General features: G+C 42.7%; 1 protein-coding gene across 2 annotated transcripts in view; it reads left to right on the top strand.

Moving 5' to 3' along the window:
- The window catches only part of sema6a (sema domain, transmembrane domain (TM), and cytoplasmic domain, (semaphorin) 6A), a 128,039-nt gene extending 115,351 nt beyond the window's left edge, over positions 1–12,688 (top strand). For both annotated transcript variants that reach the window (XM_080433069.1, XM_080433068.1), the window contains one exon: positions 7,831–12,688. In XM_080433069.1, the coding sequence (XP_080289195.1) occupies positions 7,831–8,999 (1,169 nt within the window). In that variant the 3' untranslated portion in view covers positions 9,000–12,688. The remainder of the gene's footprint in view (positions 1–7,830) is intronic.
- The last annotated feature ends 231 nt before the right edge of the window (positions 12,689–12,919 follow it).

Below are 12,919 nucleotides of genomic sequence, written 5' to 3'. Positions count from 1 at the left end.
TGCACTTCCTTGACTTGACATCAAGCCACACTTTACTTCCCTGATCAGCATGTTGTCCTCCCAGACTGACTTTGTTTTCCTCACACACACACGCTCTGTTTCCTTCTCCGTTTTGCTGATTGGGGACCCATTTTAATGAGACCTCATGCCTGTGCTGGAGCTTATGAAAGCAGACTTGCACTGTGGGGTGGCTTTCACTACATACATTTTACGACATGTTACATTTTACTATTTTTCTTTTGGGGCGTTTGACTCCTGCTCTCTCTGCAAGCCATCTACAGTGGTAGGATTCTCTCTCTCTCTCTCTCTCTCTCTCTCTCTCTCTCTAGTTGAAATGAAACATTGTCAACATCTCTACGTGAGTGAGTCAACCACTTGGATTCAAGCTCGTCCATTGTTAAAGTTCAGGTACTCAGTAAATTGAGCTCTAATTATGAATTATTATGGGCTCCTACTGCATACAGGACACTTGCCTAACACTTGACGACAATCAACCAAAGTAGAAGTCAGAGGCTTGACACTGGCTCTATTGGTCATAACATGATAAAAGGAGGCCTAATGTCTTTTTTTTTAGAATGGTGATTCACCAGGACTGAATAATTCATCAATCCCCATTCTATGGATAATAGTCAGACAGCAATTCAAATTCGAGTGCCTTGCCACAAAAGTAATTGTCCAACTTTTCAGAAAATCTCTGTGAGAGATTTGAGTAAATCCCTAATGTGCAGCCATTGTCAGCGAACTATTCATGCAGATTGAGAAGTAATTGGGTATAGTTGGGTTGGCTTATTTATGCAGAGTAGAGTCTCTTAATATGCATATCAGCCATTAATACAAAGTTAGTCTCAGCTGAATCACGCAGATGATGGAAAATGTTTAAAAAAACGATTAGCGCTGGGTTGATTAGCAATGATCGTGACAAACCGCTGCACTGTACGTTAGAACGTTGGTGGAGAGGTACATTGCAATAATACCTACAATCCATTAAGACGTAATTGGACGCTTAATTACCTTTTAACTCGCTCATCAGCGCACAGTTCATTACGAGCCGTCGTCTCAATTAATATTGAATAACAGTTTTAACATTGCAAGTTAAGTGCCTCCCAGAATGCAAACACTGAGCAGAGTAGACACACGCGTCTAAACGTGATAATATCCTGCACACATTTTAAAACACGACATCAATTCCTTTCATGATTTAAAGGCGATGATATCCAACATGCGATTTAAAATGCAACATGAGCATTCATGATTTAAATGCGGTAATATCCCACACAAGATTTAAATTGCAGCATGAATTGCCTTCATGATGTAAATGCGATAGTACACCAGATTTAAAATGCAGCATGAATTGCTTTCATGATTTACTTTGTAAATGTGATAATATCCTACGCATGATAAAATAAATTGCAACATGAATTCCCTCTAAATGGCCCCCTCCACAAAATTGGGTCCTTGACAGAAGTTGGCAACTTTCAAAGGCTTCATTACTGAGTAAATGTAATTATGAGGAAATGTAATCCTGAGTTAATGTTACCTGAGTAATTATTGCTCTCCTACAGGGTTTGATGTTACAGAGGGGATTTATTTTCTTAACCTCTTAAACCCTATATAAAAATAGCCGAAAATTGCAGCCAAAAATTGCATCTTTGTTATTTTCAATTTAACAAAATGATATTTTGACACATTGTGGAAGATTTGGTATTTTTTTTAATTAAATTGTTCAATTGTGATATTATAAAATATAAATAATAAATATCAAATATATCAGTCTACATTTTCCAAAAGGAAATGCATGCATTTTAATTCAGTCTGACAAGAAGCAGGGATGAAACATATCCCCTTCAAAATAAATGACCATAGGAGGGGTATCAAAAGCAGAGGCATATATTCCCCCCATCCCCCCCAGCAAATTGAACCCTGCCCTGAGCCCTTTTTATTCTTCTAGCCTTCATCCTCCCTTCAACTTTTCTGGCCCTGTGTCCAATGTTTGTGCTCATGAGCAAGCGGTCTCGTCTTTCAAGACGGGCAGACGCCGAACCAACACGTCAGCGTGAGCAGTTTCGGTCTGATAAGACCACTTGTATCACTTCCAGACAATGTATTTTTGTTTAATGGCCCCAAGTTGGAGGTTAAGGCCCCCTCCGCAACCTCTCTGTGATGTTAAACTGTCTTTGAAGTTTTCCCAACACCAGACAAAGAGGAGCTCTGTGGGCTTAATTCAGTTGGTGCACTTCTGAAGAGATTAAAAGAAAATGTGTGTGTGTGCGTGTGTGTGTGTCTGTGTGTGTGTGTGTGTGAGTGAGAAAGAGATAGACTCTGCATTATGTTCCAGTCAAACCAGATTTCAATACTTCTCATTCAGAAGTACAGTAAGTATCGCTGACCCTGGCTGTTTTGACAGCAAGCAATATGTATTTAATGTCCGTATATTAAGGCCTGAGGCAGTATGAAATTCTGATCAATTCAGCTGCCGCCTGAAGTGTTGAGTCTCTGTGTTTTCTCGCAAAGCATCCTGGGAGCTTCCAAACGAGTGGAAGCTGGTTGATTATAAGTCGCTGTATAGTCAGAAAGTTACAAGGTAAACCCAAAGCAGGAAATCAATACATTTTTACACAACACTTCACTTCAAGGTTGGGTCGGGTTTTGAAGCAGTTTCCCAATGGGTTTGTATGGTAACAAATGAGCCTTTTAAATAAACGTGAAGCAGCAAAGCCACCGTGATTTAAAAGCCTGCTGTCGTCTGGAAGCCTCAGTGTCCTTCAAAACTCCACTGTCTCTGATGTTCAGAGCAGGAACAACAGAGTCCATACATGAAAGATAGAACTCTTTAAGTGGTTCTCAAACCTTTTCATGTCAAAGTTCCCCAATTTGATATACAATGGGTCCCCATTTGAAAATATATTGTGCCAGGGACTCCCATAAGGGAAGATTTGTCAACGTTATTCGAAAATAGCCTAAAAACAAAGTTGTGCATAAGGGTGACCATATTCTGAATCCCCAAAAAAAGTTGTTCTCAAAAGTGAGATCCAGGGACCCTCAGGGTTCCTTGAGGGGGTTCCAAATGGACCCTTTGCAGGTCTACAAATGGAATTAATTTCATTTGTAGACTCTCAGAGTTATGGTGGTCCTTGAAATTAAAAGGTTTGAGAACCACAGATTTTAAGGAGGCCTCTTGACTTCTGTATGAATATTCAGCTTTGTAACTAAATAAAATAATATCTCAAGTCTTAGGCTTATCTTAGAAAAATCCCATTCTTCAAACCACCATATCTTCTGCTTTGCCGGGTTGTACAAAATATCCGGTCAATTTAAATTGGCAGAAGAGCTCTCACCTCACACAGCTGTCTTATGTGCTTTGCGGTGTTGGTATGGGCTTGCAGGTGCCAGCTTTGCAGACAATACACTAAGCTTCTCATTGGTCACCAAGATGAAAACACTAGTACCTTTTTTCTGTATTTCATCAGTGAAACAGCATTTGCGTTTGCATTGCAGCGAGCTCTGCTTTGATCTGAGCGAGGGAGCGCAGGGCAGAGTATTATGAATAATACACGTTCCGGGGTTCTGGGTGGAAATACACCTCTCAAAGGCCCCTTTTCCACCGGGGTTGAACCGGTTCGGTTATTTTTTCCCGCCTAATTTTGAACCAGTTCAGTGTTTCCACTGAAAATAAATTGGTTCAGAACGCTAAAAGTTGGTTTGGAACTGGAACCAAAAAAAATATTATTTTTTTCGTACTAACTGGAAACCAAAGTGGGCGTGTCACTATCCTACAGGTTGGAAGATGCAGATGTGATATACAATGGCAAAAGCAAGTGAAAGATCATCATTAAAAAAAGAAAAGAAAAGGGAAACGGTAACTGCCATTGACTTTCCCCCGTGAAATGGACACTTCGACCAGTCATATTCGACACGTTGCTGGCCAGCCCTGGAATCGAACCTGAGGCAACTGGGGACTCCTGCTCCCCAGGCAAGCTCTTTTTTTTGTGACCAACTTGTACATTGTAAATACGCATGCTTTAACTCATTCAGTGCCTGACTTATTTCTGGCAGTTTGGCTCTTGAGTGCCAGAGCCAAAATGTATTGTAAAAAAAAAGTGCTTAGGAGCCGAGATACAGCCCTTTTCAGTAAGAAGTTAAACAAAGAGTGAATGGAGCAGAACATTTTTAAATCATCATATCTTGGGTTTTGAACATTAAAAAAAACAAACAAAAAAAACGTCTTAGACGTCCAGTGGCACAGGGCTTATGATACAACGGACGTCTTAGACGTCCAGTGGCACTGAATGAGTTAATGGTCTGTGACTGATGAAAAACGTGCAAAAACCCAGTCATTTTAAGGAATTTATAAGAAACCCCCGGACTGGCTGGACAGCACCCCAAAAGAGGACTTGTCCGGGTAAAAGAGAACGTATGGTCACCCTAGCATAAGTGTTTAAACTATTGCTGGGGACCCCCTAGAACCCTCTCAAGGGCCCCTGGGGTCCCCAGACCCCACTTTAAGAGCCAGTGCTTTAAATGTCTTTTTCTTTTTTAGGCCTGGAGTTAGGTGTATTTACCCCCAGAACCTTTCAAAGTAAGAAGTTCTGGTGTGTGTGTGTGTGTGTGTGTGTGCGTGCCTGCGTGCGTGCGTTCGTGTGTTTGCCTAAAACAGGCGAGAGGAGAAAAAGATGGAAAGAGATAACAGAGGCAGAACCCATCCAGTGCAGGTTAAATGGAGGTCTTAACCTCCCCGCTATGCCTGGATCAAAAAAGAATGTCAATCCTCTCAGTGCTGGTGCCTGCAGGCCATGATATTCAATGTGAAATCCAAGGAAAGTTAGCCAGTAGCACTATATTCAATGTCCAGCTCTTGTTTTATTTTCCTTGTATGTTCTCGTTCAGGATACTAGCACCGTAAACAGATGAAAGACTGTATTTAGGTTTAACAATGATTATGGAACAAAGACTTTGCCAAACGTTGTGTTTATGCTCACACTTTCTTTCTTATGTAAATACTTTTCAGAGACTTTTCAGGACTCCTAACCTCAAACTGAGTTCTGTTCTCCTCGCGGTTCTCTCCCTCATCTCGGGAACGAAATGTTCCAACCCGGCACTTCTCAACGAGCACATATCACAACTTGCCATTTCTGTCAGAGGATGATAACTCATAATGACCACAAGGTTAAAATTACAGTCTTTTTTATTTCCGAGGAGAACGGCTCCTGTATGGGAGCCGGATTATATGGAAGAAATCACCCCGTAGAGGAGAAGAGGGTCTGAGAAGTGATTGATTGTTCTGTAGAGGAGACCAGTAGAAGAAAGGAAAGAAGAAAGCCAAAAAAAGAGATATAGCACTTTAGAACAAGAAGAAGAAAGCTTGCGAGATGAAAGATAGCAGCGAGTAAAAGTATCTCTCTGGTTCCTAGATGGTGTTGTGTTGAGATGGGAAGCAGATGCTTTCACATACGGACAGGTCAGTTTGTCTTCCCAGACCGCTGCCTAACACATGTCAAACATTAATAATGCACTGGAGATAAAAGTCATCACTTCTCGGACTCTCTGCGTCCCTGGACAAATCCGCCGATAAGAAACTACTTTGGCCTGAAAAAGATGTCCCAGAAAGGTTCGCTCAACACTGAATGACATACTGTACAGTCCAAGCAGATGCTTACTGTGACAGTGGCCATAGAGACGAGTGTCGTACATTTTTGTTTTTGCTGATATGGAATATGTGTACACCGTAAACTCCTCAGGTTTAATTTAACTTGGAGAGTGTACAAATGTAACCAATATTTGTTACAAATTTACATTGTGTAAACTGCTCTTATCTTGCGCTGTAGAATAAATAGCAAATTATATACTGGATAGAGATTAGGTCTATATTTTGGCTGTAAAGGACATTTTAAACATGTTTTAAACATTTTAAAACATGAACTAAGACTGCAGGATTATGGATTTGGTGCTTTGTTTCACCACAGTGTTAACACCCTCAGAGTTTAAGTAACACCGAGGATTTTGCTGTGGCAGAGCCTGGAGTTTTGTTCCATTAGAACAGATTAGTGTGCTCTGTCTGTTTCTGTGTTATGTCTTGCAGAAGAGACCCAGAGATATGTGCATGTTTGTGACACAGCCAAGATAGAAACGCTAGATGAGTAATTGGCAGACCGCATCAGCGTTTTGTATAATTTTGGGACACTTGTCTCCTGTGGGAAAATAACTAACATTTTAGTTTTGGTAGCCTAGTGCAAGCATTGAAATTATTGTAGAAACCATTTTCGGAGCCAAACCAAAACATTTATAACAAATTGACAAACGGAACTAAACACTGTTCAAAAACCAACCGAGTTTCAGCTTTTCCAGAGGTGAGTTATTGTAGCACGAATTGCTGAAGTACAAAGCTGGGGCCGTCCTACATGATGGAATCCACCTGGCTAATCCCCTGTCTGTGGTAACGGATCTGTGCTGGCCACAGGTCATGTCTGAATGCATTATGAATCTCATGTACGCTGTGGAATGGCGTGTGTAATACAAGGAACACAGAGCTACATTTGTCACCAGACGGGATGTTATCATCTGTTCTTGTGCGTGCGTGCGGCCAAATGTCCCCACAAGTATAACAGCATTTGAGAAATAGATATTGTAAGGACCATTTTACTGGTCCTCCCAAGAAAGATTTTATGTTTTTTGGTTAAAAAGCATTTGTGAGATTCAGTTTTGGAATAAGGGATAGGTTTAGATATTTAGAGGTTAGGTTTAGAGGTTGGGCTACAGTTATGCCCAATTTGTGCTTAGTCTATGAATGTGTAAATGTATATTTTTTGCTGTGCCAGTGTCGCACACCAAAAATAGCAACTACAATCTCACAACTTGAGAGCTTGTAGATTTGATATTTCTGGCTTTATCTTTAAGCAAAAAAATTACCCCCAAAAAAAGTGTACAAATGGCATTCATGAAATGTCAAAAAGTATAGTAATACAAACGTGGGTGTGTGTGTGTGCGCGCGCGTTGGGTGCGGGTTGGGTGTCTGTCTACATAGATGTGTGTTAGATTATTGCTAACCCCTGATTCTGTGTTATGGTCCATTTTATTACATGCAGCCTCAGAACTGGTGTCCTTATAGTATTATTCCCCATTGCTGGAATACTTCATAGCTATGTAAGATTTTTTATTGAATAATCCTTTATTTGGCCAGATCACAGATTGCCTTGGTCCTTGAAAGTGGCGCTTTCATAATGCACTGATGACACAGCCCATTGGATTTAGCGCCTACTAAGAGGGTTTTTAATATATTCTCTGTGATTCATGAGATTGGATCCAAGCTTTATGAAAAGCGTCCTATTTGCATCTATGAGAAGAAAGGGTTCAGACGTATGAGACTCCTTTATCTCTGCTCATATCTTTTTTTCATTTCAGCCCAGGTTTTTATGTCATATTTGCAATGTGAATCACAATAACCCTGCTACGTTTGGATTGGATTTTGGGGAAGTGCTGAATATTTTTTACTTTAAACGCAACCTTTGTGTCCAATTTTAATAGGTCGTCGTTTAGGTGTAAAAAAAACTTAAACTTCTCTTCATTTACATGTTTTTTTTCATGTAATTGTTCGAGCCTCTAATCTTGTTTACTCAGAAAATATTATTTTATTGTAATTTAACACCTTTCTTTTCTTTTTATCTTACATTTTCCCTTTATCCGTGGCTTGTTTTCCTTCCACTAATATGCTTATTGCCTCCCCAACAGCTCCTCTTCCTTACAAACACATCACAGGTCCCTTTTGAAAAGCCCAATAATAACATTATTATTAACTCCTTCATCTATCATTCTGATCCTCTCCATCTCTCTCTGCAGGCGTCATCCGTGAGAGCTTCCAGAAGGGCCGTGACCAACTCGTCCCCATCACCCTTTTGGCTATTGCTGTCATCCTGGCCTTTGCAATGGGCGCCATCTTCTCTGGCATCATCGTCTACTGCATCTGCGACCACAAGCGGCGCGACGTGGACCTGGCGGGCCGCAAGGAGAAAGACGCCCTCCACCTCCACTCCCGCCGTGGCTCTATGAACAGCGTCACCAAGCTAACGGGCCTGTTTGAGACGCAGGCCAAAGACGGCCGCCCCGAGGCGATCCTCACCCCCCTGATGCACAACGGCAGGCTGACACCCAACACCAAGATGTTGATTAAGGCTGACCAGCACCACCTGGACCTAGCAGCTCTACCAACACCAGAGTCCACACCCATGCAGCCTCGCCGTAAGCCCAGCCGGGGGAGCCGGGAGTGGGAGAGGAACCAGAACCTCATCAATGCCTGCACGAAGGACATGGCGCACATGGGGTCGGTCGTCATCCCTACAGACCTGCCCCTAAGGGGCTCTCCGGGCCACATCCCCAGTGTGGTGGTTCTGCCTCTGCCGCAGCACCAGCACCAGCTGCCGCCCCACCTCCAGCAGCACCCGCAGACCTACCAGCATGAGTACGTGGAGCAGCCCCACCGCGTTGACCTGAGCCTGGGTCACGGCGCCATGGAGGCCATGGACCAGGGTGCCACTCTGGAGTACAAGACCATGAAGAGCCCGTGTCACGGCATCAACATGGTGGACCCGGACGGGGCGCTGCCGCCGCGCGTGCCCCAGCGGGAGGCCTCGCTCACCATCCCGCCTGCCGTCCCGCAGATGGGCAAACGCCTGGAGGTCCACTCCTCGGTGTACGGGCTGCGGAAGGGCTCGGGTTCCTCGGCGTCCGGCTCTTCCGCACTCAAGAGGCACAACACCAACTCGTCCAACTCCTCCCACCTGGCGCGACATCACAGCTTTAACCGCGTGGAGACCCCGCCCCCTGCCCCCCAGAGGGTGGACTCCATACACATGACCGTGCAGGGCATGTCTCTGTCGCGGCAGGTCGGAATCGGTGCCTACGGCTCGCTGCCCCGAACGGGGGTCAAACACCTCAAGCCCGACGTCCCGCCCAAACCCTCCATAGTGTCGCTCTCGACGAAAGTTAAGTGCAGTGACTCCTGCACATAGTTAGAGAGTCAGAGTCAGCCAGTCACTTCTGATGTGAACGGACGGTAGTGAAAGGGTTTTTTTGTTTTCAGAAGAACGAATAGAAGGAAAAAAAAACAGGGAACACAATGAGCATCTCCTTTATGTCTTTTTGCGGTCGGTGTACAGTACAGTGGAAATTCCAACACACCTTTTTTTCTAAGAACGTTTTTTCTTTTCCTTTTTATATAAATATGTAAATATGATACAAATGGTTGTCGTCGTGTGCTCCCCGCCATTAAGTCCAGGCTCTGGCTGGCTCCCGGCTCCCTCTGTTAACACACATACGCGGGAACACCGAAGATGATGATGCTTGTTCCCAAGTTATTTAATCCAATGGCGAAACGAGCCGACCTGTAGCATCCGAAAGGTGGCGGCGGCTGTGTTGACTCTGTGGTCTTTTCGACCGCCACAACTTGTACTGACTGTTTTGTTTCTCATCATCAATCTGACGAAAGCACACAAGATGACAGCGTGGCGAAATTGTTGTACAGTACAGCTGTCAAGGACTGGGGGACATAACGCCAGCGGGCACTTGGACCTAGCGAGTCAGACAGCAGCCCAAGTTTACGAAGGAAACTGTGAAAGGCCTCTCAGTGTTACAGTGATCCTGGACACAAGCAATCAAGTCCTGCCTTTGGTTTGGCTGCGAGCGTGGGCCAGAAGAATCTCTACTGTACTGGTCACTGAATAACACATGACTGTTAAACACTAATAGCTTGTTGTATTTATTTTTATTAAGTGCTTTTGAAGACAATAAAACAAAAAGACTGACATTTTAGGCTCAGCAAGAGAGAACGAGAGAAAGATGTGGGAGAAGAAATCTTTTAATATTAATTAATCAAGTGTGAAATCTTTTTTTTATTTAAAGTCATTAAACTGGAGCCAGTAGAACGTTGTTGATGATTAAAGGTCCACGTGGTCTTACTGTTTGGTCAGTGGGACCCAGGGGTTCTGCAGCTTAAGATATATGTAACCTCCGTGTTAAAGGAGGAGATATTTATTTAAACTGTGCCAGATGAGGACTTTTCCCTTTTGCGGACCAGAATCTCTGTTGTTTTAGATCAATCAGAAAAAAAAAAGTGACTTCCTGAAACTCACCCTTTCTCTCCTTCAATGAGAATCCCTCCAATCAGCACTGTGGTTTTGTGTGTGCGTGGGCCCGATTGGTCGCCGGCTTGCCGGTGCCATCCAAAGCTCACGTTGTGTTGCACGTTGCGAAGAAAGACAGTGAAGCAGCCGCAGCAGTGACAACAACAGTATGGAAATCTACGTATGCACATGCGCACGGACGAAAACGAACCATGTGTGGACGTTGGTTGGCGCTTGGCCAGTGATGGAGCAGTGCCTCCACCCTGAGACGCATCACCCTCTTCAATCCGCATCACGCAGATGAGCAGGCAAAAAGAGAAACGAGAAAACCTGTTCAAATTGCCTGTTTCTCTTCCACATGTAAATTTGTGCCTTACACCCTAAAAGTAGTGACAATGTTTTCTTTTTTTAGCTGTTATCTTTGTCTCCTCGTAGTATTTTTTATTTTATTTTTCTTGAATCATATTTCCCTGGTTTGATAAAAAAAGGCAATTAAAGAATGTAGGTGTTCTTGTTGTAAATCTGGTCCCTAAACATACAGTGCAGAAGAGGAGAAGATAGAGGGTTTCCTTTCCTCTCTCTTGCTCTCTCTCTCACACACACACACACACACACGCACACACACACACACGCGCACACACACACACACACACACACACACACACACACACACACACACACACACACACACACACACACACACACACACACACACACTCGTTTGTGGTTCATTTCTGATTGTGCCATTAATGCTCTTAATGCCCTTTATGTTGTGTTGGCAGTGTCAATGATGATGTGAGTGTTTTTAATTTTTTCTATTTCATGCCATTTTAAATGTCCTGGTTATTTGTTTTTACTTTCACTTTCTTTTGCTGTTTTGTTTGATTGCAGTGATGGTTAATTGATTGTTTAATTGAACAATTAACGTTTTGTTAACTGAGGGGGGCCAAAAGCGGGTCTTGCTGGTGCACTGCAATAATAAACCATGGTTCAGTATGAGAAACACAACCAGTACACAAACACCACTCCAGGGCTTCTAACAGACACCATAACACTCACTTTGTTGGCAGTTTGCAGAAACAGGCTGGTTCCTGTGAAGAGAGAAGATGTATTAAAAACAACAATATTAGCAGATGTATGTTATTTAACCCATGCTTTTTCCTCGTCCTTGTTTTTTTATTTTTACATGACACACCGTTTGAAGAGGTTTAGTGATCCTTTATTTTGTTTTATTCCACTAACTGTCATCATCAAGGTCTTACAAGAGGGTGAGAATTGTAATTTACAATCTGAACTGGAGGTTTCTTATCCATCACCCCCTGCACATCTAAATCAACGGAGCACTCCCTTCTGTCTTGTGTGTAGAGCTTTTTTTTTTTTAACATCAAGCATTTTTCTATTTGTCATTGGAGGAAAGCCAACTACGTCTCAAACTACAGCTAACATAAGAACGAGTGTAATCATGTGACCTGTTCTAAACTACATACCTGTACATGTACTACATAGACGCTTGCAGGGTTCGGTTGCAGGTGACCGAGTCATGTGCAACAGTTTAGGTTTAGTCAAAGAGGGAGTCGAGGGGTGTTCACTCTCAGAACCAGGTCTGCTATCAGTGTTGTGCATTGTATCCACCATAACTTAACCACTTGAACCCCAGCAAGCCTATTCTGGGAGGAACATTTGCCAAAAATAGATCTACAAGCGCAACGCGTTGCGTTGTGAGCTTGTAAATCAGCTATTTTTGCCGGAGAGATTTGGTGTAGACGGAAAAAAGGTCCAAGTACAGTTGCAACTCAGGTCCGTTTTATTAAGAATAGAGGGTTTAAGTGGATAACAAGTGTACAAGTGATCAGTGTCTGGACTCTGGAGGTGAATTAATTCGGGGCAAGGTCATATTTTGAGTTCCCACCACAACAGAGTAGACCCTGTCACCTGGAAACAAGGCCCCATTTACACATTTTATTTACACAAGAGCACTTGAACCGGCTGTTTTCCCAGGTCTAGAATAATGCTGGTCTAAAGATTTATTGTGTAGAAATGTTTCGCCCTTAGCTGCTGTTGCTCATGCTTAGGAAACTGCCATGTCCATACGGAATGAAATTCTCTGATGCTGTCAGCAAAGGTCACAATGCTGAAAGCACATATTTTTCATGGACATGTAGTAATTATTGAGTACATTTTCTTTCTTTTGTTTTCTCTTTTCTTTTTGTAAAGGAGCATCAAGCATTTTGAAGGTAGTGCAGGGCTGGACTGTTTTTAAAGTCTAAATTGGGCTGGACTGTGAAAGCTGCTGTGGACAGTGAGATTCTTTGGTGTGTGCCTTTTTTTGTCTCTCACCCTCATTATAATACACTGCTACTAGATGCAAACCAAGTCAGACATTCTCTCTCTCTCTTCTCAACCTCTTGACCCTTTTGAACTTTGTAAGCTTGTAAAATATTGTGGTGTCACCAGGTTTTTTGCCCTACTCTCCACTTTCCTAACATCTGATTCACGGCTTAATGTATGTTGTAAAGAAATAAAAATCTCTTTAATTTAATGCAAAATGTAATAAAAGGAGAAAAAAAAATAAAATAAAATTCTTGTCATGAAGATTGGGATTATGTGCCTTGTCTATCTGAGTGCAGTGATTTGTTTGGTTGTCCTCACTAGATTCTATGGGGAAATACAGTCCAGGTTTGGCCAAGGGCCAGAAAGGGCATGTCAACAGAGAATCCATTTGAGAGAAATGCTCCTTCCTTGACCTTAAATAAAATAAAATAAAAACTACAGTAAGTGACCCCTGTGAGATCGAAATCTTATTCTTGTGT

The sequence above is a fragment of the Gymnoscopelus braueri genome (genome assembly GCF_963280865.1).
Source record: "Gymnoscopelus braueri genome assembly, chromosome: 7".
In the NCBI taxonomy this organism is placed as follows: Eukaryota; Metazoa; Chordata; class Actinopteri; order Myctophiformes; family Myctophidae; genus Gymnoscopelus; species Gymnoscopelus braueri.
This window is presented reverse-complemented; position numbering and strand designations above follow the sequence as displayed.